This window comes from Triticum aestivum, chromosome 6A, assembly GCF_018294505.1.
Source record: "Triticum aestivum cultivar Chinese Spring chromosome 6A, IWGSC CS RefSeq v2.1, whole genome shotgun sequence".
NCBI classification, from domain to species: Eukaryota; Viridiplantae; Streptophyta; class Magnoliopsida; order Poales; family Poaceae; genus Triticum; species Triticum aestivum.
Genome location: NC_057809.1, coordinates 59090413 through 59116856, shown reverse-complemented (window position 1 = coordinate 59116856; position 26444 = coordinate 59090413). Strand labels below are relative to the sequence as shown.

The following is a 26444-nucleotide window of genomic DNA, read 5'->3' as shown; positions in this document are numbered from 1 at the left end:
AAATCATTAAACCCCATGTAAAGCGAGGCAAATGATCCAAATCCCTAAGATCCAACTAGGCGGAGTCAGGGAACACAAACCTCACACGCTCCCTGACGAGACCGAGACCGACCAACCTTCATCGATCGAAACTAGAGTCGGGGGATCAAGACGTACAATCATGTTGCCTGCTCCGAAAGACAACATGATCGGGACAAAACTTATTAAATGCCAACGTCGACACCATCATCTCGCCACCGCCGAATGGAGACCTATCTACTGCTCCAAGAGGAGAAAACTATGACTCCCACCGGTAGACCGGGGCCTCCCCCTCACACCCCTACAGGCGGAGCCGGCGGGTGAGGAGGCAGGCTATCTACCGACGGCAGAGGAGGAGGATGACGTATGAGGAAACACGTTAGTGCAAGTGATTTCTGATCGCCGTTTTACTTGATCAAGAGAGCTTCACAAGGATGAAAGATCGCCCTCTGCTGTTTTCATTCGAAAACACCACCACGACCAGCAGCATCTATGGTTGTTTCATACTACGACACATTCATCCACAACATGAAAAGAGAAGCCGAACCAACAAATTTCAGTTGCAGGCCACTCGCTGCCTCAGCACAGTTGGAAGAAATCATGCGGTATACCCAAGTCTCATCGTATGATGATTTGTTAGAAAATGTATATTGGCCACAAAACAGGCGGAGCAACAGCGATTATGTTCAGCACTCCACCATTATTACAGGGCTAGTGATGAGTTCTGCTCCAGGCCAAATTCCAGTCGAGTAAACAATATTCAGAGTCACAGAAAGCAGTACGGCTACCTACAGACATCCCTTACACCATTAGCTGGGCGATGTCCTTCCGGAAGACACCCTCCATCATGTCCTTCCTCCTGGCGGTGACGGACGGGAACGGCGAGCTGGAGAGGCGCCTGCACTGGTTGCTCGCGCTGATCCTGGTGGACTGCATCATCGTGGGGAGGATAGGGAAGGACTTGGGCCGGATGTTCAGGGGCGAGAACAGCATCTTGCCGCTCGAGTCGTGCGTCGAGGTCTTTGAGGCAGGCTTCTGAGCTCCTACGGCCTTATTCATGGTCGAAAGGTGCCTGAGTTGCTCCGGGGGGGAGCCTGGCGGGCCTGGAGGGTGGGGGCGGATCTGTGCTGATGGCTTCATGCGGTCGAGCCAGCGAAGGACCGCGTTTCCGACGTTCCGACCAACTTCCAAGTCCCTCTCCTGAATGTTCTTGTGCACTGAGACTGCGACGTCGAATATAGAACGTGTCCGCCTGCATAACATGGAGAAGAGAAGGGTCAAATCAATCTTGATTGCTGGCTAGCATCAGAAACTGACATAACCATTATTTGGTCCCAAAAATGCAGTGACAATTTCAATAAGCATATCCCATCTTAGGTATTGATGACAAGCAGTCATCACTAGTGTACGACCAGATTTAGCACAGCAGACAGCATCAGGTTTACAAACCAGTACAGGACATCACACCAGAGTCAAACATAATTATATCACACAACACTACTGAAATTAAGGTTTCAGGCTGAATACTACAGAGGATAATGGATGGTATAAGCGACCGGAATGCAATAGTATTTATCTGCTGGCAATATTCAGAGAGAACAAAGTACACTAGACACAAACAATATCTACTCCCTCAGTACCAAAATAAGTGTCTTTGATTTAGCACAACTTTAGGACGGAGGGATTATTTACAACAAGGTGAAATGAGTCTCATGCAATTCAAACACATAGAAAAGCTACAAAGTGTTGCCTGTTATGTTTATGTTTCAAAAGTAATCTAAGCTAAGTAGGTAATCCAAACAGCACAAAATAACCAGAGAAATGAACTCAAGACTGTATGCAAATTGAAGTGTGTTAGACTTTTCTCAACTCCAAATGAGCGGGAGCTCAAAAGTATAATGCTCCTACAGAATGCTTTACATTTAAAACAAATGTCGTCCTAAAGCTAGAAATGCTGGGCCAGTAAAAGATAAACCTCCCACCTCTAATGAGATAACAGGAACGCCTGCCTATCGTTTTATGTTGAGACCTTACGTTGGACAGCTTGTGTGTATCACTCGACTACTGGTCTGTTTTTGCCACTAGAAGAAACCTGAGGTGTGGTCACATTGGACTAGCTCCTGGCGAGGATTAAAGGGACAGACAAAGCAGAAAATCTGCTACAGTATGGCCTGCGCAGCTGCGGCCGTGTTACCGAAGACACCTGACAAAGCAAGAAGTGCTACAGGTAGCTAGGAGCACATCCTATGAGGCTAGTAGGTGCCGTGTAGCAGCACAGGGCGGCAGATTTACCGCAGATTTCATTCAGCCCAAGCTTCCCCTAATCCGAAGCCAATTCTTTGTTCTGGCGCTGTACCCATTGCTACAGCACACGGTTCACCGGACGCGCACGCTAAGCAGGAGCAAAGCATTGGTCGATGGGCACGGCGCGGCAGGACGCGACAGCACGACCAGTCAGCCAGCGAGGGCCGGACGCGGCAGGAGGCTGGCTGAGCCCAAGGAGACGCCGGGGGCGAACAAGGCCGTCGTGAATCGGGCACGAGTACGAGCGGGGGTGGGGGGCGGCGATTTGGTACCTGTAGACGAAGTCGCGGAGCCTGGGGTGGTTGGGCCCGATGAGGCGGCGCTGGCCGCGGAGCGCGAGGCGGTAGGTGCGGCGGAGGCCGAGGAAGTAGGCGGTGATGGCCGTGATCTCCCACAGCACCATCTCTCCGCGGCGGTGGGGTTAGCGGAGGCGGGGAGAGGGTTTTTACGGCGACGGCGGCGAGCGGATTTGGCGATTCGGGAAAGGGGAAGCGGATCGATTTGAGTCGTGGGGAGGGGGGCAGACACCAAGCAGCCAGTAAAGTAAAGTAAATCTGGAAGGATGGAGGATCGGGAAGAAAGCATATGCCGGAGCGGAGCCGTGTCGACGCGTGTGCCGCCTTGTTTTGCTTGCAGGAGGGGTCTGTGTGCGTCGCGTAAGCCGTGATGCGAGCGAGCGATGCTTCGCTTCTCGCGGCCGCTTTGCTTCCTGCTTCTACTGTTTTTTAGTTAAATTGATTCATGTCCGTGCGATGCAACGGGATATAAATATTCTATAGTACATTAGCTTGTGATTTATTTGTCAACAATGATGTGATTGTGTAAATAAATGTTCATCAAATTCTATCTGTGATATTTTGATCAGAAGTTTGATAAGTAAAAGTAGAATTGGTTCAGAAGATACGTATGGTTATTGATTATCAGGTAATGGAAGGTTGGACAAAAGATGATGGAAAGAAAGATAAAATGAAAACCTTACATTTTTTAAGTGCTAGACTAGAGATAAAATCCATCATTTTGTCAGGTGTGTGCTCACTACGTTTGTATCCTCTTGATGCTTCATTTTAAGTTAATAAAATTCATCATTTATCGAGAAGAAGAAAAAAACAACTCCTTCCACATACCGAGCGGGCCTCTCGCCCACCTGCAAAACTCAACAGCTCATTCCTTCTCCCGACGCACGTCTCTCGGCTTCTCCCGCTCCGTTCACGCCTTGCAGGTCCGTCACCATGGCATGTTGCAGATCTGGTGGTGATCTTGCAGCTCATAGTGGTTCAACAGCATGGCGGCGGTGCTTGCAACTGCGGATGGCAGGCATTGGAGTTGCAAATTGATGCCCGTTGCAACCAGGGTCGTGCGTCGCCCTCCTTGTAACACCCTTGTCGTCATGCTACAGTAAACTCCTGCTAATGACTGCCAAGTCATCACAATTATTTTACTACTCATCACTTTGTTCCAAATCAAACTCAAATTCAAATTAAATACAAGTCAAATTATTAATTCTTGAAAAGGTAAATTAAAAATGTTCGTTGGAATGTTCACTAACTAATTGTCACGAATAATTCAACATCATTTGAGATATTTAAATGCCCTTAAAATATTCAAAATTGGACCAACAACATTTATTTGGGACTTTTCAATTTAAACAAATACCTACACTGTTCGGAAATATTTGACTCTTGTTGTGATGGCTCAAACCACTGCCTAATATTTATGTGCTAAATACTGGGTTCAACTAAATTCATTTAGTATGTGAAATAAAGTGCAAAACAGTAAAGAATTAAAAAGGGGGAAAAGGCCGCATGCCATTGCGCACTTAGGTCTGCACAACGCCAGGGCGGCCCAGCCTACCCCCCCCCCTCGTCCTATTCCCCCCTATACACCCAGGGCGCGCTGGACACCTGGAGCACGTCCATGGCTAGGGATTGTCCACGCGGCGTGCATTCAGCTCTACCTCGGCGTCTACAAGGCCCTTGCCCCCTGGAACCCTAGCCACTATCCCCCTCTTCCCACTCGCTCTCCTTCCCGATCTGGAGAGGCACCCGACATGATCGTCGCCGTTGCCGCGTTGATCCAAGTTGGTATCAGAGCCAGCTGCCTGCAGGAAGCCCCTTCCAAACTCCTTGGTCGAAGTTGAGTCTAGTCTTTGAAATTTTTTTTTACTAACATTGTTGTTGAAGAAAATATGCCCTAGAGGCAATAATAAAGTTGTTATTTATATTTCCTTATATCATGATAAATATTTATTATTCATGCTAGAATTGTATTAATCGGGAACTTAATACATGTGTGAATACATAGACAAATAGAGTGTCCCTAGTATGCCTCTACTTGACTAGCTTGTTAATCAAAGATGGTTAAGTTTCCTAGCCATGGACATGTGTTGTCATTTGATGAACGGGATCACATCATTAGAGAATGATGTGATGGACAAGACCCATCCGTTAGCTTAGCATAATGATCATTCAGTTTTATTGCTACTGCTTTCTTCATGACTTATACATGTTCCTCAGACTATGAGATTATGCAACTCCCGAATACCGGAGGAACACCTTGTGTGCTTGTTGGGGAACGCAGTAATTTAAAAAAAATTCCTATGCACACGCAAGATCATGGTGATGCATAGCAACGAGAGGGAGAGTATCGTCTATGTACCCTTGTAGACCGTAAGCGGAAGCGCTATGACAACGCGGTTGATGTAGTCGTATATCTTCACGATCGACCGATCCTAGTACCGAACGTATGGCACCTCCGCGATCTGCACACGTTCATCTCGGTGATGTCCCATGAACTCACGATCCAGTAGAGCTTCAAGGGAGAGTTCCGTCAGCACGATGACATGATGACGTTGTTGATGAAGCTATCAATGCAGGGCTTCGCCTAAGCACCGCTATGATATGACCGAGGTGGATTATGGTGGAGAGGGGCACCGCACACGGCTAAAAGATCAATGATCAACTTGTGTGTCTATGGGGTGCCCCCTGGCCACGTATATAAAGGAATGGAGGAGGGGGGAGGGCCGGCCCTCCTATGGCGCGCCCTGGGGAGTCCTACTCCCGCCGGGAGTAGGATTCCCCCCTTCCATGTAGTAGGAGTAGGAGAGAAGGAAAGGGAAAAGAGAAGAGAAGGAAGGAGGGGGCGCCGCCCCTCCCCCTAGTCAAATTCAGACTAGGCCTTTGGGGGGGGGGGGCGGCGCAGCCTCCTCTATCTCTTTCCCCTAAAGCCCAATAAGGCCCATATACTCCCCGGCGAATTCCCGTAACTCTCTAGTACTCCAAAAAATACCCAAATCGCTCGGAACCTTTCCGATGTCCGAATATAGTCGTCCATTATATCGATCTTTACGTATCGACCATTTCGAGACTCCTCGTCATGTCCCCGATCTCATCCGGGACTCCGAACTACCTTCGGTACATCAAAACACATAAACTCATATTACCGATCTTCACCGAACGTTAAGCGTGCGGACCCTACGGGTTCGATAACTATGTAGACATGACCGAGACTCGTCTCCAGTCAATAACCAATTGCGGAACCTGGATGCTCATATTGGCTCCTACATATTCTACGAAGATCTTTATCGGTCAAATCGCATAACAACATACGTTGTTCCCTTTGTCATCGGCATGTTACTTGCTCGAGATTCGATCGTCGGTATCTCAATACCTAGTTCAATCTCGTTACCGACAAGTCTATTTACTCGTTCCGTAATACATCATCCCGCAACTAACTCATTAGTTGCATTGCTTGCAAGGCTTAAAGTGATGTGCATTACCGAGAGGGCCCAGAGATACCTCTCCGACAATCGGAGTGACAAATCCTAATCTTGATCTATGCCAACTCAACAAGTACCATCGGAGACACTTGTAGAGCACCTTTATAATCACACAGTTACGTTGTGATGTTTGGTAGCACACAAAGTGTTCCTCCGGTATTCGAGAGCTGCATAATCTCATAGTCATAGGAACATGTATAAGTCATAAAGAAAGCAATAGCAACAAACTAAACGATCATCGTGCTAAGCTAACGGATGGGTCAAGTCAATCACATCATTCTATAATGATGTGATCCCGTTAATCAAATGACAACTCATGTCTATGGTTAGGAAACATAACTATCATTGATTCAACGAGCTTGTCAAGTAGAGGCATACTAGTGACAATCTGTTTGTCCATGTATTCACACATGTATTAAGTTTCCGGTTAATACAATTCTAGCATGAATAATAAACATTTATCATGATATAAGGAAATATAAATAACAACTTTATTATTGCCTCTAGGGCATATTTCCTTCAGTCTCCCACTTGCACTAGGGTCAATAATCTAGTTCACATCTTTATGTGATTAGTTCACATCTCCATGTGACTAATACCCAACGGGTTTACTGGAGTCAATATTCTAGTTCACATCGCTATGTGATTAACACCCAAAGAGTGATCATGTTTTGCTTGTGAGAGAAATTTAGTCAATGGGTCTGCCACATTCAGAGCTGTATGTATTTTGCAATTTTTCTATGTCTACAATGCTTTGCACGGAGCTACTCTAGCTAATTGCTCCCACTTTCAATATGTATCCAGATGGAGACTTAGAGTCATCTAGATCGATGTAAAAAGCTTGCATCGACGTAACTCTTTACGATGAACTCTTTTATCACCTCCATAACCGAGAAATATTTCCTTAGTCCTCTAAGGATAATTTTGACCGTTGTCTAGTGATCTACTCCTAGATCACTATCGTACTCCTTTGCCAAACTCAGGGCATGGTACACAATAGGTCTGGTACATAGCATGACATACTTTTTAGAACCTATGACCGAGGCATAGGGAATGACTTTTCATTCTCTTTCTATTTTCTGCCGTGGTCGGATTTTGAGTCTTTACTCAACTTCACACCTTGCAACACAGGCAAGAACTCCTTCTTTGACTGTTCCATTTTGAACTACTTCAAAAACTTGTCAAGGTATGTACTCATTGAAAATATATCAAGCGTCTTGATCTATCTCTATAGATCTTGATGCTCAATATGTAAGCAACTTCATCGAGGTCTTTCTTTGAAAAACTCTTTTCATACACTCCTTTATGCTTTCTAGAAAATTCTACATTATTTCCGATCAACAATATGTCATTCACATATACTTATCAGAAATGCTGTTGTGCTCCCACTCACTTTCTTGTAAACACAGGCTTCACCGCAAGTCTGTATAAAACCATATGCTTTGATCACTTTATCAAAGCATGTATTCCAACTCCGAGATGCTTGCACCAGTCCATAGATGGATCGCTGGAGCTTGCTCACTTTGTCAACACCTTTAGGATCAACAAAAACTTTCTGGTTGCATCATATACAACTCTTCTTTAAGAAATCCATTAAGGAATGCAATTTTGACATCCATTTGCCAGATTTTATAAAATGTGGCAACTGCTAACATGATTCGGACAGACTTTTAAGCATCGATACGAGTGAGAAAATCTCATCGTAGTCAACACCTTGAACTTGTCGAAAACATTTTGCGACAATTCGAGATTTGTAGATAGCAACACTACTATCATCGTCCGTCTTCCTCTTGAAGATCCATTTATTCTTAATGACTTACCGATCATCGGGCAAGTCAATAAAAGTCCATACTTTGTTCTCATACATGGATCCAATCTCAGATTTCATGGCCTCAAGCCATTTCGCGGAATCTGGGCTCATCATCGCTTCCTCATAGTTAGTAGGTTCGTCATGGTCTAGTAATATGACTTCCAGAAAGGATTACCGTACCACTCTAGTGCGGACCATACTCTGGTTGTCCTACGAGGTTCGGTAGTAACTTGATCTGAAGTTTCATGATCATCATCATTAGCTTCCTCACTAATTGGTGTAGAGATCACTAGAACTGATTTCTGTGATGAACTACCTTCCAATTCGGGAGAAGGTACAATTACCTCATCAAGTTCTACATTCCACCCACTCACTTCTTTCGAGAGAAACTCCTTCTCTAGAAAGGATTCATTCTTAGCAACAAAATATCTTGCCTTCGGATCTGTGATAGAAGGTGTACCCAATAGTTTCTTTTGGGTATCCTATGAAGACGCACTACTCCGATTTAGGTTCGAGCTTATCAGTTTGAAACTTTTTCACATAAGCATCGCAACCCCAAACTTTAACAAATGACAACTTTGGTTTCTTACCAAACCATAGTTCATACGGTGTCATCTCAATGGATTTAGATGGTTCCCTATTTAACGTGAATACAGCTGTCTCTAATGCATAACCCCAAAATGATAGCGGTAAATCAGTAAGAGACATCATAGATCGCACCATATCTAGAAAGTGTGATTACGATGTTCGGACACACCATTACGCTGTGGTGTTCCAGGTGGCGTGAGTTGCGAAACTATTCCGCATTGTTTCAAATGAAGACCAAACTCGTAACTCAAATATTCTCCTCCACGATCAGATCGTAGAAACTTTATTTTCTTGCTACGATGATTTTCCACTTCACTCTGAAATTCTTTGAACTTCTCAAATGTTTCAGACTTATGTTTCATCAAGTAGATATACCCATATCTGCTCAAATCATCTGTGAAGATCAGAAAATAACAATACCCGCCGCGAGCCTCAACACTCATCGGATTACATACATCAGTATGTATTATTTCCAGTAAGTCAGTTGCTTGCTCCATTGTTCCAGAGAACGGAGTTTTAGTCATCTTGCCCATGAGGCATGGTTCACAAGCATCAAGAAATTCATAATCAAGTGATTCCAAAAGCCCATCAGCATGGAGTTTCTTCATGCGCTTTACACCAATATGACCTAAACGGCAGTGCCAGAAATAAGCTGCACTATCATTATTAACTTTGCATCTTTTGGCTTCAATATTATTAATATGTGTATCACTACGATCGAGATCCAACAAACCATTTTCATTGGGTGTATGACCATAGAAGGTTTTATTCATGTAAACAGAACAACAATTATTCTCTAACTTAAATGAATAACCATATTGCAATAATTATGATCAAATCATATTCATGCTCAATGCAAGCACCAAAAAACACTTATTTAGGTTCAACACTAATCCCGAAAGTATAGGGAGTGTGCGATGATGATCATATCAATCTTGGAACTACTTCCAACACACATCGTCACTTCACCCTTAACTAGTTTCTGTTCATTCTGCAACTCTCGTTTCGAGTTACTACTATTAGCAATTGAACCAGTATCAAATGCTGAGGGGTTGCTATAAACACTAGTAAAGTACACATCAATAACATGTATATCCAATATACCTTTGTTCACTATGCCATCCTTCTTATCCGCCAAGTATCTAGGGCAGTTCCACTTCCAGTGACCATTTCCTTTGCAATAGAAGCACTCAGTTTCAGGCTTGGGTCTAGCTTTGGGATTCTTCACGGGAGTGACAACTTGCTTGTCATTCTTATTGAAGTTCCCTTTCTATCCCTTTGCCCTTTTCTTGAAACTAGTGGTATTGTCAACCATCAACACTTGATGCTCTTTCTTGATTTCTACCTTCGCCGATTTCAGCATTGCGAAGAGTGATGTCTAGTACACAACCTTCTTCTTGTAGACGTTGTTGGGCCTCCAAGTGTAGAGGTTTGTAGGATAGTAGCAAATTTCCCTCAAGTGGATGACCTAAGGTCTATCAATCCGTAGGAGGCGTAGGATGAAGATGGTCTCTGTCGGTGTCAAAACCGGCGGATCTCGGGTAGGGGGTCCCGAACTGTGCGTCTAAGGCGGATGGTAACAGGAGGTAGGGGACACGATGTTTACCCAGGTTCGGGCCCTCTTGATGGAGGTAATACCCTATGTCCTGCTTGATTGTTCTTGATGATATGAGTATTACAAGAGTTGATCTACCACGAGATCAAAGAGGCTAAACCCCAGAAGCTAGCCTATGGTATGATTGTAGGTTGTCCTACGAACTAAAACCCTCCAGTTTATATAGACACCGGAGGGGCTAGGGTTACACAAGGTCGGTTACAAAGGAGGAGATATACATATCCGTATTGCCTAGCTTGCCTTCCATGCCAAGTAGAGTCCCATCCGGACACGGGACGAAGTATTCAATCTCGTATCTTCATAGTCCAACAGTCCGGCCAAAGGATATAGTCCGGCTGTCCGGAGACCCCCTAATCTAGGACTCCCTCAGTAGCCCCTGAACCAGGCTTCAATGACGATGAGTCTGGCACGCGGTGTTGTCTTCGGCATTGCAAGGCAGGTTCCTCCTCCGAATACATCATAGAAGAGTTTGAATATAAGGATAGTGTCTGACTCTGCAAAATAAGTTCCACATACTGCCATAGAGAGAATAATATTTCCAAAAATCTAATCTGTTGACATGTCTTGACAACATGACATTACGCCATGGCCCGGTTTTTATTCGAACCGCTTTTCTCAACCAGCTCCGCACATATCGCGAGGCGGTTTTCTTGACACGTCTTGTCAAAGCAGAGATTGTGTTCCCCTTATCACGGGATTCTCATCAATACGAACGTGGGTAACCCAACCGCACCATCAATTACGGTGCCTGGGGAATAAGCGGTTTTGCCAGGCAAGTGGGGAGACACATCGCCTCTTCCGCCCTTATAAAGGGACAAAGATTTGCTTTTTTCACCCACGCCTTCTTCTTCCTCGCTTACCCATTCCCGCACACTCGAGCTCTAGCGCCCAAGCTCACGTTCTTCTTCTCAAACCACTCCAAGCATGTCCGGAGCAGGAGGCAAGTGGATGGTCTCTTCCGTCACGGAGGAGAACATCAAAAAGTTACGAGAAGCCGGATACCTGGCTGCGGATATCGCACACCGGCTGCCAAATGCAGGGCAGATCGTCCCAACGCCCGAACCCATTGAGAGGGTAGTTTTTCTTACCCATTTTGTCCGCAAACTAGGATTTCCTCTCCACCCGTTTGTCCGCGGGCTCATGTTCTACTATGGGCTGGATTTTCATGATCTGGCCCCCAATTTCATCCTCAACATCTCGGTGTTTATCGTCGTGTGCGAGGCCTTCCTCCGCATCAGGCCCCACTTCGGCCTATGGCTGAAGACCTTCAATGTTAGACCGAAGGTGGTGGGCGACCAACAAGCAGAGTGCGAAGGCGCCATGGTGGGCAAGATGCCTAATGTCACCTGGTTCGAGGGCACCTACGTGGATACCATTAAGGGGTGGCAATCGGGGTGGTTCTACATCACCGAGCCACGTGACTCCAACTGGGTGGCGGCCCCCAAATTTCGATCCGGAATTCCCACGCGGCTCACCTCCTGGAAAAAGAAGGCCCTGTCATGGGGTTCTTCGGTAGAGCTGACCGGACTCCAGTCCTGCATCCAGAACATGACGAACAAGAAAATCAAGCTTGTCAACGTGGTCCAAGTTATGCTCTTCCACCAGATCCTTCCGTGTCAACGACGGGCATTTGTTTTGTGGGAGTTCAACTCGGCCAAGCACTAGACGCTGCGAGAGCTCTATGACACGACGCACGAGGACATCTGGAGGGTGCTGTTCAAGAGCGCCGAGATGCCTCCCTCCCTCACCGAGGACCGTGGACTCAGCGCAAAGCGCCGCACCCATACGGTAGGCTTTTATATCTCTCAGGGTATTTATTTGCCCCGGTTTAGTTATGTGCTAGATCTAATCTTTCATGTCATTAACAGGACTGGATAGAGACATCGTAGCAGCTTGATTGCCCAGCCCCCCTGCCCGAAGGTCCTGCAGACGCTCTTCTAATGAAGATGCTGACTCCGGCACCTTACGAGGTGCCGGCAAAGAAGGCCAAGAAGACGGCCACGGGGACCTGAAAGGGTCTCCGGCGCAAGGTTATATCGGACTCATCGTTCGATGACTCCGACGCGCACTCCTCCCACGGAAACGAGGAGGAGAAAAGTCCCCCCCCAGCCGGGGGAGACAAGAAAAGGAAGGCCGACCCATCCGGGGAGGCCGGGGAGGCCGAAGGGTCCAAGAAGGGAAGACCCTCCCTCCGGACTGTGCCATGACGGACGCCGACAACGGCGACGAGTGGCTACCCAGGGACAAGCCCCTGGCGAAGTCGTAAGTGTCCGGACACCATAGTGCTTCATGGTATGTTTTATTGTACTGCCTTTCCTCATCCTGAGCATGATTATGCAGTCTGTCCCGAGCTCATCTCGACGTATCCTCGTCGAGCGGCTCTTTGGACTCGTCGGATATGAACAACGGTTCTCCTCCGACCGCTTCCACCCCCGCCCTACGGACAACGCCGAGGTGTTGTCTCAAAAGGCACCGAGCCAAGGGGAGGTGATCCTGGGGGCGCCTCACGGCGACCTCCCGGACCCTGGGTACCAAGGGAGCGAGGCTCCTATGCGCTTCGAGTTCAGGCCCCAGCCGGACACTGCGCCAGAACCTTCAATGGTTTCGGACTCCGGCAGGCGGTCCCCCATTAAGGGGGGCCAACCATTCGTTTTGGTGTCCTCTATCCAACCAGAGGCACTGGATAACTTGCTGGAAGCGCTTCACACCGCTTCCATCGATGAAGAGCACCGCACTATTATGAGTGCGGTGGTCGAGAAGGTTCAGTCTGCCAAAAACGGACTGACCGAAGCTTGCACCAGCCTCCTAACAGGCTTTGAGGTAAGCAATCAAAATATAAGAAAATATTACCGCATAGATAGTATCCCCTGATGCTCTATTCAGTGTTCGCGAATAAAAGCCGAATAGAGGATCAAATGATAACTCAGGAGTCTAATTAGAGTTTGTCTATGTGTATGTGCAGGCTTCACTGCTAGCCGCTGCCGCATGTACTGCGGAGGTCTCTGCGCTGAAGCAGGCCCTGAAGCGGTCCGGGGACGAGCTCGGCCTTACCAAGAGGCAGCTCGAAGAGAGCAAAGGTAAGATATACCCCTGTCTATATAGTTAAAAAGAAGTTCGGGTGTAAAGTAATTGGATCATCATGAATTTGTCAGGGGCCACAAACGAGGTGGAGACCCTGAGGAAGGCGTTGGCCGAGGCCGAAGACAAAGCGGCCAAAGAACGCATGGAACGGGAGAAACAAGAAGCCCGAGTAGGCGAGGTGCAGCAAGAGCTCGAGGCTCTCGCCAAAAAGCACGAGTCCTTGGAGCTTGACTCCAAGACGTGAGAGTCCGAGCTCGCGCAGGTGCTTGAAAGCGTCCGGAGTGCCAAGGCCGAAGCTCACCAGGCCCTCCAGGAGATTGACGCGGTGAAGAAGATAGCAGCGGGTAAGGCATTCAATATGCAAAGCAAGCATGTGAAGGAGACTTTCCTTTTTCTTACCCGAGTTCAGAGCTCTCCAGGAGCGTATGCAGATCTTCCCCGCAGTGTACTGGATGCCGCGGAGTTTTACCAGGCTGAAGAGGGAAGCTCAACGGAGAAGTTGTTCTGGTCTCAGTATACTGGGACCGAACACCCCGTGTCCTTGAGCGACCAGCTGAAGCAGTTGGTCGAACTTCACAAGGCGGCCGAACAGGCTATCAGGGGCCTTATAGTTCAGATGTGGCCTGCGAGCCCCTGTCCGGCATCTACTTTAGTCTGGTGAGGCGGCTTGTGGAAGCCTGCCCATGGCTTGAAGTCATCAAGCGGTCCGTTTGCATCGAGGGTGCACGCAGGGCTTTTGCCCGGGCGAAAGTGCACTGGGCGAAGCTGGACGCCGTCAAGCTGGTGAGGGAGGGGCCGCCGGAGGGCAAGGAGCATCGTTGCCCCGAGAATTACTATGAAAGTGTCCTAAAGGGTTCCCGCTTAGTGGCAGATGAGTGTGCCAAGGATGTAATTTTTGAATGAACATGCCCATGTGATCCTGTAATATGAAACGAGTTCTTTTGCGCCATGCGACGCTTTCTTAATTTAAAATATTACCTTCTGTGCGTCCGTTTATAAAATCTGAGAGTTGGCCAGTCGTCGGCTTCTACCCCCATGTAACTAGTACTGGGGTGTTCGGGGTAAATCTGAACACTCTTTACCCCAATTTTGGGTCCTTCAAGGGAGGTGTTCAGTGCAACGAACCAGTCAGTCGGACTATAATGCTTTATCACTCTCACTTAGCCATAGAAGTCTATGATTTTAAATTTTTGGTGAAGCCCCTGGTATTCGGAGGACCGAATTTGGGGCGCTATACACGCCTAAGCCGGACAAGGCCGACTCCTCGCCCGAAGCGGAAAAAGTCTTTAAGGACTTGAGACCTCTCGAACAGCGACCAGTCTCTCGCCTTATCATGATAGTCAGTTTTTGGCTTTCTCTACTGAGGTTCTCGTCCGGAAGAACCGGGACACAATCGCAGTAGTTCTCCCACCGCTACCTTAGCCGATATAGCGGAACATAAGGTACCAAAGCATGGGAGCCGGGTGACCCAACATTTGACCAAAGACATGATTCGGAGCTGATGCATATAATGCTATAAGTTCTGGGTGCCGCACTGTCTAAAGTGTTCGGACTTCTTGCGCCGTATTGTGGGGTAAATGAGAGCCCCTGGCGTACTGAACGTACCCGAACATGCGGGTGCAGATCGTTGTAAATGGACATTTAAGAGAAAGAGAAAAACTTAAATAATGCAATGACAGATTAATGATATGCATTGTTATTTGAATAATATGTTGAAGCGTACCGGTACAAGTAGTGCAATAAGCATAAAGTGGGACAATTCGAAATGTCCTATCCCAGGGCAAGCCATGCATAAATAGTGAAAAGCGGGTATATCAAGTATTACTAGAGACCACCTGGCGGTTCTCGTGTTCATCTTAGCTTCTTGCCGCCTTGGTTGTTGCTTCCGGAATGTGTCCGACAATCGTACTGCCGGAAAGGGCTTCCAAAGAGTTAGGCCCTGAAAGAGAAAAGGAATGTCAAAGGTATACAACCCCTAGTGTGGTTAAGCCACAATGCGGGGCGTGTCCTGATTGTGCCCCCGCCTATGTCCATGGTATTTTCAATGCGTAGTTATGTACGTGCGGCACGGATTTCGTTGCTTCACTGGGACTGGGACGGGGGCCGGATTGCTAGGCGAGCTCTGATCGTGCCAGGCGATCCTGTTGCAGCTTGTTCCGGACTCGCTTGAAGGTGTCCGGGGGCTGTGACACCGAATGAGTGGTCTGCCTAAACAGGCTGCTTTGTGCCTCTACTGCAAGGGCCACGGTGTGCTCTTCCGTACGGAGCGAGCGTTATGTGTTTCCATTTACTGTTATGACCCCGCGAGGTCCTGGCATCTTGAGCTTGAGGTACGCGTAATGCGGCACTGCATTGAATTTTGCAAATGCTGTCCGCCCGAGCAGTGCATGATAGCCACTGGGAAACGGGACGATGTCGAAGATTAACTCTTTGCTTCGGAAGTTATCCGGTGATCCAAAGACCACTTCCAGTGTGATTGAGCCTATGCAATCGGCCTCTACACCTGGGATGACGCCTTTAAAGGTGGTTTTGCTGGGTTTGATCCTCGAGGGGTCGATACCCATTTTTTGCACTGTATCCTGATAGAGCAGGTTCAGGCTGCTGCCGCCGTCCATAAGGACTAGAGTGAGGTGAAATCCGTCAATGATGGGGTCTAGGACCAGTGCGGCGGATCCGCCATGACGGATGCTAGTGGGGTGGTCCTTGCGATCAAAGGTGATTGGACAAGCAGACCATGGGTTGAACTTTGGGGCGACGGGCTCCATCGCATAGACGTCCCTTAGTGCACGCTTCCGCTCCCTCTTGGGAATGTGGGTTGCGTATATTATGTTCACCATCTTCACTTGAGGGGGAAACCCCTTCTATCCTCCTGTGTTCGGCGGCCGGGGATCCTCCTCGTCATCGCTATGCAGCCCCTTGTCCTTGTTCTCGGCATTTAACTTGCCGGCCTGCTTGAACACCCAACATTCTCTGTTGGTGTGATTGGCTGGCTTGTCGGGGGTGCCGTGGATTTGACATGAGCGATCTAGTATGCGATCCAGACTGGACGGAGCCGGAGTACTTCTTTTAAATGGCTTTTTCCGCTGACCGGATCTAGGGCCTCTGAATCCGGCATTGACTGCCGTATCTTCGGTGTTATCGCCGTTATTGCGGCGCTTTGGTCTATTACGACGCTGCCTACCATTAGCATCTTTGGTATCCGAGGTATCTGGATTCCTCGATGTGTTGTTGCTGCGAGCCAGCCAGCCGTCCTCACCTGCGCAAAAGCGGGTCATGAGTGTCGTGAGGGCTGCCATAGATTTTGGCTTCTCCTGGCCGAGGTGGCGGGCGAGCCACTCGTCGCGGATGTTATGCTTGAATGCCGCTATGGCCTGTGCATCTGGACAGTCTATAATTTGATTTTTCTTAGTCAGGAACCGTGTCCAGAATTGTCTGGCCGATTCCCCTGGCTGCTGGGTTATGTGGCTCAAGTCATCAGCATCCGGTGGCCGCACATAAGTGCCCTGGAAGTTGTCAAGAAATGCATCTTCCAGATCCTCCCAACTGCCGACGGAATCTGCTGGCAAGCTATTCAGCCAATGCCGAGCTGGTCCTTTGAGTTTTAGTGGGAGGTATTTGATGGCATGTAGATCATCACCGCGAGACATGTGGATGTGAAGGAGGAAATCCTCAATCCATACAGCAGGATCTGTTGTGCCATCGTATGATTCGATATTTACGGGTTTGAAACCCTCCGGGAATTCATGATTCATAACTTCATCAGTGAAGCACAAGGGGTGTGCGGCACCTCTGTGTCGGGCTATATCCCGACGTAGTTCGTATGAGTCTTGTCTGCTGTATTCGGCCCGGCCGGATTTACTCTTGGTGTATCCGACATGACGATCATCGTCCCGTGTGGGCGCACGTGCCCGTGTCCCGTATATTGACCTTGCGATTTTTGCCTTACTGTCCAAGATGTCTCGCAGGTCCTCTGTGTTGCCCCTGGCCTTAGTATTTTTGACTGAGTGGCGACGGGGTGCGGTCTGAACTTTAGGCTGAAACACATCTCTAGCCGGCCACGTAGTGGCCGGTCAGCCGCATCGTACACTGGTGAATAAGGTTTCAATGTTTCCTCCTCCAGGTGAGGTAGCAACCTGCGCTTTGGGTAACTCTTGAACGGGCACTCGAGTTCATGCTCCTCGGCCGCAAGGACTTCGGTCCACCTATCTGCTAGCATGTCTTGATCAGCTTGAAGCTGTTGCTATTTTTTCTTCAGGCTATTTGCCGTGGCCATAAGCCGGCTCTTGAAGCACTCTTGCTCGACGGGGTCCTCAGGCACGATAAACTCGTCGTCGCCGAGGCTCGCCTCGTCTTCGGAGAGAGGCAAGTAATTGTCCTCCTTCGGTTCTCCATTTGCTGCCTGCTCTGGAGGGCTAGCTTGTTCGTCTTCTAGCTCTACACCGTGCTAGAGGGGATTGTTGTTGTCTTCGGCGCTATCCGGAGTGTTATTATCTCCTATGTCGGTATCACTGCTCTTACTGTGGCGGGACTTAGAGCGGCGCTGCTGACGTCGGCGCTTGGGTTGCTTCTTGGAGGGGTCATCCTCTATTGTCTCGTCGCCATTGCCTTCTTTGGGGGTGTCCACCATGTATATATCATATGATGAGGTGGCGGTCCAGCGCCCTGAGGGCGGTGGTTCCTGTTCGTCTCCGGCTTCGTCGTCCATACCGTCGAAGTCTTCGGAGTCGAAGTCGAGCATGTCGATTAAGTCGTTGATAGTGGCTACTAAGTGGATGGTGGGTGGGCAGCGAATTTCTTCGTTGTCCGCATCCCATTCTAGTTGGACATAGTTCGGCCAAGGCTCTTCGAACAGGGAGAGAGACCTTAATGAGTTTAGCACATCTCCGAAAGGTGAGTGCTGAAAGATATCCGTGGAGGTGAACTCCATGATCGGCGCCCAGTCGGACTCGACGGGCACGGATGTGAGTGGCTCGGAGTCCATGGTCGGAGATGAATCCAGTGGTTGGGCGACACGGCTCTCGTAAGGGGTGAAGTCAGTATCTGGCTCTATCACCACTAAGAGTGCGGCCTCCATGGCGGGGTCCATCCCTCCGCTCTCGGATGGCGCGACTTGCTCCGGATTGATGGACGGAGTAGTTGCGGATGCGATCTCCCGAACATTGTCCGACGGCAGAGTTACGTCATGCTCGTCGCGACTGTGCAGCGCGTTGCTACCTCTTGAGCACTGCGTTGGTTTTCCCCGAAGAGGAAGGGATGATGCAGCAAAGTAGCGTAAGTATTTCCCTTAGTTTTTGAGAACCAAGGTATCAATCCAGTAGGAGGCTACGCGAGAGTCCCTCATACCTGCACAAAACAAATAAATCCTCGCAACCAACGCGATAAGGGGTTCTCAATCCCTACATGGCCACTTACGAGAGTGAGATCTGTTAGGTATGATAATATAATATTTTTGGTATTTTTATGATAAAGATGCAAAGTAAAATAAAAGCAAAGTAAAAAAGCAAAGGAAATTACTAAGTATTGGAAGATTAATATGATGAAGATAGACCCGGGGGGCATAGGTTTCACTAGTGGCTTCTCTCAAGAGCATAAGTATTCTACGGTGGGTGAACGAATTACTGTTGAGCAATTGACAGAATTGAGCATATTATGAGAATATCTAGGTATGATCATGTATATAGGCATCACGTCTGAGACAAGTAGACCGACTCCTGCCTGCATCTACTACTATTACTCCACTCATCCACCGCTATCCAGCATGCATCTAGAGTATTAAGTTAAAAACAGAGTATCGCCTTAAGCAAGATGACATGATGTAGAGGATAGACTCGTGCAATATGAAGAAAACCCCATCTTGTTATCCTTGATGGCAACAATACAATATGTGCCCTGCTGCCCTTACTATCACCGGGAAAGGACACCGCAAGATTGAACCCAAAGCTAAGCACTTCTCCCATTGCAAGAAACATCAATCTAGTAGGCCAAACCAAACTGATAATTCGAAGAGACTTGCAAAGATAACCAATCATACATAAAAGAATTCAGAGAAGATTCAAAAATTATTCATAGATAGACTTGATCATAAACCCACAATTCATCGGTCTCAACAAACACACTGCAAAAAGAAGATTACATCGAATAGTTCTCCACAAGAGAGGGGGAGAACATTGTATTGAGATCCAAAAAGAGAGAATAAGCCATCTAGCTACTAACTATGGACCCATAGGTCTGAGGTAAACTACTCACACTTCATCGCAGGGGCTATGGTGTTGATGTAGAAGCCCTCCGTGATCGATGCCCCCTCCGGCGGAGCTCCGGAATAGGCCCCAAGATGGGATCTCGTGGATACAGAAAGTTATGGCGGTGGAATTAGGGTTTTGGCTCCGTATTTGATCGTTTGGGGGTACGTGGATATATATAGGAGGAAGGAGTACGTCGGTGGAGCAACAAGGGGCCCACGAGGGTGGAGGGCGCGTCTAGGGTAGGCAGGCGCGTCCCCTACGTCGTGGCCTCCTGTTTCGTGCCTTGACGTAGGGTCCAAGTCTCCTGGGTCTTATTTCATGAGAAAATCACGTTCCTGAAGGTTTCATTCCGTTTGGACTCCGTTTGATATTCCTTTTCTTCGAAACCCTAAACAGGTAAAAAAACAGCAATTCTGGGCTGGGCCTCCGGTTAATAGGTTAGTCCCAAAAATAATATAAAAGTGGATAATAAAGCCCAATAATGTCCAAAACAGTAGATAATATAGCATGGAGCAATCAAAAATTATAGATACGTTGGAGACGTATCAAGCATCCCCAAGCTTAATTCCTGCTCGTCCTCGAGTAGGTAAATGATAAAAACAGAATTTTTGATGCGGAGTGCTACTTGGCATAATTTTAATGTAATTCTTCTTAATTGTGGTATGAATATTCAGATCCGAAAGATTCAAGACAAAATTTCATATTGACATAAAAATAATAATACTTCAAGCATACTATGTCGGTGTACTAAAGTAGGGGTACCCTAGTATCCCGAACTTGTGCACGGGCAGTCGCAGCATCCCGCGGCAAGGCTTGCCAGGTGACCGCCAAGGTCCTCCGTGGTTCCTTTGGAGCCATTCAAGAACAAAGTATCCAAGCCAAGGAGACAAGACCCCGGGAAGAGGAGCTTGCTGGGAAGGCCAACAAAGGCATCTCAAGACCCCGACAAGAGGAGCTTGCTGGGAAGGCCAACCATGGCACCTCAAGGAACTTGCCGCGACGCGCCACGCGTCCCGGCAAGGCCCGGTGAGCGACAAGCTCCCGGACGCGACAAGACAACGACCGCGGCAAGGCGCTTGCCGCGGCAAGCCACCACTCTGCGCCCGCGCTCCAGCACATCCACCAACGTGTCGCTCTGGGACCCTTCCAGGCGTACGTGGCGGGAGGCTGTGCAGCCAGGGGTGCGCGGTGGCAAGCGGCGCTGACAAGATCACCATCATGGCGAGCGGTGGCGTCCCTGACGGTCCCTTTTGCACTATTTAGACGACGCAGACGGGCATTTAATGCCCTTGTCCCCTGCCGTCAGGGTTAGGTATGATACACTGTAGCAGGTAGCTGTACCTACCGCGGCACCTTTCCATTTTTACCCTTGTCTATGTTGCCACCTGTCGGTGACCCCTTGAGCATATAAAAGGAGGCCCATGCGCAACGTAGAACGGGAGCTGGTTAGAAGAAAGAGAACACTCACGCTCGGTCTCGTTAGCTGCTGGAGTGTACTGTAGCACTCCGCACTCCCGAGCAAGAACTCAATACAAACCACAAAGCAGGAGTAGGGTTTTACGCATCCGTGCGGCCCGAACCTGGGTAAACTGCTCGTGTGCTTCGCCTCGATCCGCTCTTCGTGCAACCTCCGCCCCCGCCGAACCAAAAGGGACTCGGTCCGCCGGTCCCATAGGTGCTCGTGGATCAGAACCCCGGCATCTTTGGCGCACCAGGTAGGGGGCGTCGAGGTTGTGTGAACCAGATCCGGCATTCACACCAGCTAGATCTTCATCATCTTCATCGACATGCCGCCGAAGAAGAAGGCTTCGGAGGCGGCTGCTCCGTCCGCGCCGAACCCACCACCGCCGGAGGAAACGGCTGATGGGGCAGACGCCGGCAGAAGAACAGGCGTCGACGAGGGAACTCAAGGTGCTGCCAGGTCCAAGGACAAGGTTGCGCTGCCCATCGGCGGCGTAACCGGCTCCCACAATGACCGGGCGCACTCCAAGACCTCGGCGTCCGTACATGCACTGCGCCCATCTCAGGAGGCGCGGGACCGACAGCGTCATGGTGCTCACAGTACCATGCGTTTGCTGGACCAAGATCGAGCTGGTGGATCTCGGAGTGCTCAAGACCAGCATGCATGCCAACATGCTGGCACGAGCGAGGCACGGTCGCCTGGACGAGATAATGATCCTTCTAACACAGTTAGAAGTCCGAGCATATCCCGCTCCTCGCACCGTTCGCCACCACCATCCGCCACTGCAGCAGAAGCTTTGGCGTGAGCTCAACAGCTCCTGGAATACCCTCCAACGGCAGACAAGATCGACGACTGGAGGGCCACCATTCAGAGTCTCATCGGCTTCGCCAATGGCGACACTGAACAGCAGCCGAGCACGTCGCAGCCGCGGCAAGTCAGCCAGGCACGAGCCGGTGGCGACAAGACCGGTGGGGGTGCAACCACTGTGCACTCTCCGCCCCGAAGGCCAAGGTCGCCGACTCGTCGGATCCACCTCGACAGCGACTCCACCGCGTCATCGGATCCACGAGCTCGTCGCGATCAGCGCCAAGTTCTTCACGAACGACAGCAAGAAGACGCTCGTACTCGCATCGAGCGCCAAAGAGAAGCGCGACGTCAATCGGACCAGCGCGCTGGTCCCTCTGTCGACATGCATGCGCCAGGGGAACCAGGCGGCTTGCCGTACGCGGTAGGTTGCCCTGCGTTTACTCGTGAGCTGCGGCAAGTCCAGTAGCCCAGCATGAAGAATTTCAAGCCAGACGTACCAGAGAAGTACGACGGCAAGTCGCATCCGTCGGAGTTCCTCAGCATCTACACCATCGCGGTGCAGGCTGCCGGGGGGTGGGATGACAAGATCCTTGCCAACTACTTCCCGCTGGTGCTCAAGCCCAATGTCAGGTCCTGGCTCATGCACTTGCCGGACAACTCCATATCCTCCTGGGCAGACCTATGCCATCAGTTTGTCGGCGCCTTTACAGGCGGCCACAAACCTCATGGCCAAGAGAGTGACCTTCATCTGCTCGCCCAGAAGGAAGGAGAGCCCCTACGCAAGTACATTCAGAGATTCAGCCATGTACAACACAACATCCCAGATGTCCACCCTGCCATGGTCATCAGCGCGTTCCATCAGAACGTGCGTAACCGCAGGATGCGGGAGGAGATGGCGATGTGCAAGATCAGAGACGTCAGTGAGCTGTATGCCCTGGCCGACAAGTGTGCACGTGCTGAGGAAGGGAGGAAACTCCCCGGAGAGAATACAGGAGCAGGAGGATCTGACAGCGAGGATGTTGCCCCGACAAAGAAAAACCGGCGGCGGAACAACAGGAAGAAGAAAGGCAAAGATGTGCTAGTCATTGAGCAGTCCGGCAACGAAGGTGGCGCCAAGAAAGCCAAAGCTGGTAGCTCCAGCAAGGAGATCGCCGCATGCACTAACTGCCAGACTGTGGCGGTCGCTGACAAGCAGGACGGCACCGACAAGCAGTACTGCAAGATCCACCGCACCAAGGGCCATGACCTCTAGAGCTGCAAGAAGGTCGAGCAGCTTGTCCAGCAACAAAAGGCTGAGTACGAGCGACGAGACAAGGAGAGGGCCCAAGGAGGCGCTGGAGAATCTGGCAAGAAGCGCGCTGGCCGGGGAGGACGCCGCGGCAAGGCCAAGCAGCGGCAAGGAGACAGACCTCCCCGCGGCCGCGACAAGGATGACGACGACGACGAAGACATGGATGATGTCGAGACCAGTGAGCAGGAGTTCCAGAAAGCCACAGAGGTCTTGTGTGTTGACGGCGGTGCTTCTCTGCATACTTCACACCGCCAACTCAAGCAGTGGGTGCGGGAAGTCAATGCGGCGGAACCACCTGTCGAGTCGTGCAAGCTTCTGAAATGGTCCAGCACGCCTATCATCTTTGATATTGAGGACCACCCTGATCGCACAACTGCGGTCGGGTGCTTGCCGATGTTGGTTTCACCAACTATCCGCAACCTCAAGGTCACTAAGATGCTAGTTGACGTCGGGGCCGGCTTCAACCTGATCTCCTCCGCTGTACTCCAGAAACTCCAGATCCCTGACAGCGAGCTTGAAGAAACCGGCACATTCCAAGGAATCAACCCGGGAAGGAGCAAGCCGAAGGGGAAGGTCACGTTGCTAGTAACATTTGGCAGCGAGGTGAACTTCAGGACTGAGAGGGTCACTTTTGACGTTGCCGATTTTCCATTGCCTTACAATGGGATACTCGGCCGTCCAATACTCGGCCGTCCAATACTCGGCCGACGGGCCTCTCACTACGCATACAATATGCTGAAGATGCCAGGCCCAATAAGCGTCATCTCTGTCCCTGGCGACAAGAAAGATGCTCTTATCTACGCCGACAAGATCTACCAGGAAGCGGCAGCCGCAACAGATCGCAAATCACTTGCCGTTGAAGCTCCGGGGGGGAAGAAGAATACCAAGTCCGGCAAGAGCTCTGATGCCCACTCTGGCAAGCGCACCTCTTCGGAGTGCTGCGCTGCCGTCGAGGACGCACCATTGAGCTCCACCGGCAAGTGTAAGAAGACAATGGCAGCTCCGCCAGAAACCAAGAAGGTGTCCGCCAAGGAGGACGGCTCTGGTGGTACCTTCACCATTGGTGCCACTCTCGACCCTAAATAGGAAAGCACACTCATTGCTTTCCTGCGGGCGAACATCGACGTGTTTGCGTGGCAACCGTCTGACATCCCCGGTGTTCCCAGGAAAGTAATTGAGCACCATCTTGCCATTTGTCCTCATGCGCGGCCCGTCAAGCAGAAGGTCAGGAAGCAAGCAGTGGAGCGCCAAGAATTCTTCGCAGAAGAAATCAAGAAGTTGGAAGCAGCAAGCCTTGTCAGAGGAGTGCTCCATCCTACGTGGTTGGCCAATCTCGTAGTCGTGCGCAAGGCGAACGGGAAATGGAGACTTTGTATCGACTTTACCGATGTTAACAAAGCTTGTCCCAAAGACCCATTTCCTTTGCCGCGCATTGACCAGATTGTTGACTCCATGGCCGGATGTGATTTGCTTTCATTTCTTGACGCATACTCAGGATACCATCAGATCTTCATGGCAGAAGAGGATGAGGAGAAGACCACATTCATCACTCCATGTGGCACGTACTGTTTCATACGGATGCCTTTCGGTTTGAAAAATGCTGGTTCAACATTTGCAAGAGTAGTCCATGCCGCTCTTGAGCCACAAATACATAGAAATGTGGAAGCCTACATGGATGACATAGTGGTCAAGAGCAAGGACAAGGACTCTGATTCAAGATTTAGACGAGACCTTTGCAAATCTGCGCAAGATCAGCCTCAAGCTCAACCCCGAGAAGTGCGTGTTTGGAGTCCCCTCCGGTAAGCTTCTTGGGTTCTTCGTGTCTCAGCGGGGAATCGAAGCCAATCCCGACAAGATCAAGGCCATTGAGCAGATTGAAGCACCAAAGCGCGTCAAGGATGTACAAAGACTTGCCGGTTGCGTGGCTGCTCTCAGCAGGTTTATCTCTAGGTCTGCTGAGCGCGCCCTGCCATTTTTCAAAATATTGAAAAAGGCAGGTCCAATGAAATGGACTCCGGAAGCGGAGGCTGCGCTGCAAGACTTGAAGAGATACATGTCCTCTGCTCCAACACTTGTCGCACCTAAGCCACAAGAGAAGTTGCTGCTGTATATAGCGGCAACCAATCAAGTGGTTAGTGCTGTGTTAGTAGCAGAGAGGGAGGCAGATGACGAGCCAGCAACCGCGGCAGGCGCATCCAGCGACAAGCAGGAGGCTTCCCCGGCAAGCTCTGGCCCCGACAAGGATGGATCTGCACAGACGCGCGAGGAGATACAGAAGAGAATGGTGCAGCGCCCAGTTTACTTTGTCGGTTCCCTTCTGCAGGGGGCTAGGTCAAGGTACTCTGGTGTGCAAAAATTGCTTTTCGGCCTTCTCATGGCTTCGAGAAAGCTGCGCCATTACTTCCAAGCACATGAAATCACAGTTGTCACTCGCTTTCCGCTGAAGAGGATACTACAAAATCCAGAAGCGACATGCAGGATTGTTGAGTGGGCACTGGAACTGTCAAGCTTTGGCCTCAAGTTTGAGAGTACTTCAACTATCCAAAGCAGAGCATTGGCAGAATTCATAGCAGAATGGACGCCAACACCAGACGAAGAAATTCCAGAAACGAGCATCCCCGTCAAAGAAGCAAGCAAAGAGTGGCTAATGTACTTTGATGGTGCCTTTTCGCTGCAAGGCGCCGGCGCTGGCGTGCTACTTGTCGCACCCACCGGAGAGCACCTCAAGTACATAGTCCAGATGCACTTCCCCAAGGAGCAAGCGACAAACAATACTGTAGAGTATGAAGGCTTGCTTGCTGGTCTCAGGATAGCGGCAGACCTTGGGATCAAGAAGCTCATTGTCAGGGTGACTCGCAGCTTGTCGTCCGCCAAGTGAACAAGAGCTATCAGAGTCCGTTGATGGAAGCCTACGTCGATGAAGTGAGAAAGCTAGAAGAGCACTTTGACGACCTACAGATGGGGCATGTTCCAAGAGCTCAGAACGCCATTGCCGATGGCCTGTCAAAGTGCGCCGCACTTAAGTTACCTGTGGAACCAGGGATCTTTGTGCTCAAGCTGACTCAACCGTCTGTAACGACATCAACTGGACAGAGCAAGAAGAGGAAGTTGATTTCTGGTGACTATTTGCCGGCAGAGCTTCCCGAAGCTGCCGCCAAGAAGGTCCCCAAGATCAACGCCAAGAGCGCTGAGGAGCAGTCTGCTCCGGCAAGCCCTAGGGTTTGTTCCGTTGAAGCAGAAGCTCCCGGCAAGTTTTGCTCCGGCAAGCTTGCCGGGGAACGTCAAGCTCCGGCAGAGCCGCAGGTTCTCGCCGTAGAAGCGGACGTTCCCGCAGCAACAGATTTGCCTTGCGCTAAGGAGCAGTCTACTCCGACAAGCCCTAGGGTTTGTTCCGTTGAAGCAGAAGCTCCCGGCAAGTTTTGCTCCGGCAAGCTTGCCGGGGAACGTCAAG

At 49.8% G+C, this 26444-nt stretch overlaps 1 protein-coding gene across 1 annotated transcript; it reads right to left on the bottom strand.

Moving 5' to 3' along the window:
• Positions 1-626: 626 nt before the first annotated feature.
• On the bottom strand, positions 627-3010 carry LOC123132010 (uncharacterized). The gene is made up of 2 exons (XM_044551758.1): positions 2595-3010; positions 627-1270 (listed from the first exon to the last, which is right to left on the bottom strand). The coding sequence occupies exons 1-2, from the start codon at positions 2723-2725 to the stop codon at positions 820-822; spliced, it is 582 nt and encodes a 193-aa protein (XP_044407693.1). The 5' UTR covers positions 2726-3010; the 3' UTR covers positions 627-819.
• Between the last annotated feature and the right edge of the window lie 23434 nt (positions 3011-26444).

What these genes read in the sequence shown, in the direction of transcription:
- LOC123132010 (XM_044551758.1), bottom strand. Translation starts at nt 2,725, where the DNA reads ATGGTGCTGTGGGAGATCACGGCCATCACCGCCTACTTCCTCGGCCTC. An exon ending in CTCCGCGACTTCGTCTACAG is followed by an intron (nt 1,271 to 2,594) that starts GTACCAAATCGC and finishes CATGTTATGCAG; the next exon opens with GCGGACACGTTCTATATTCG.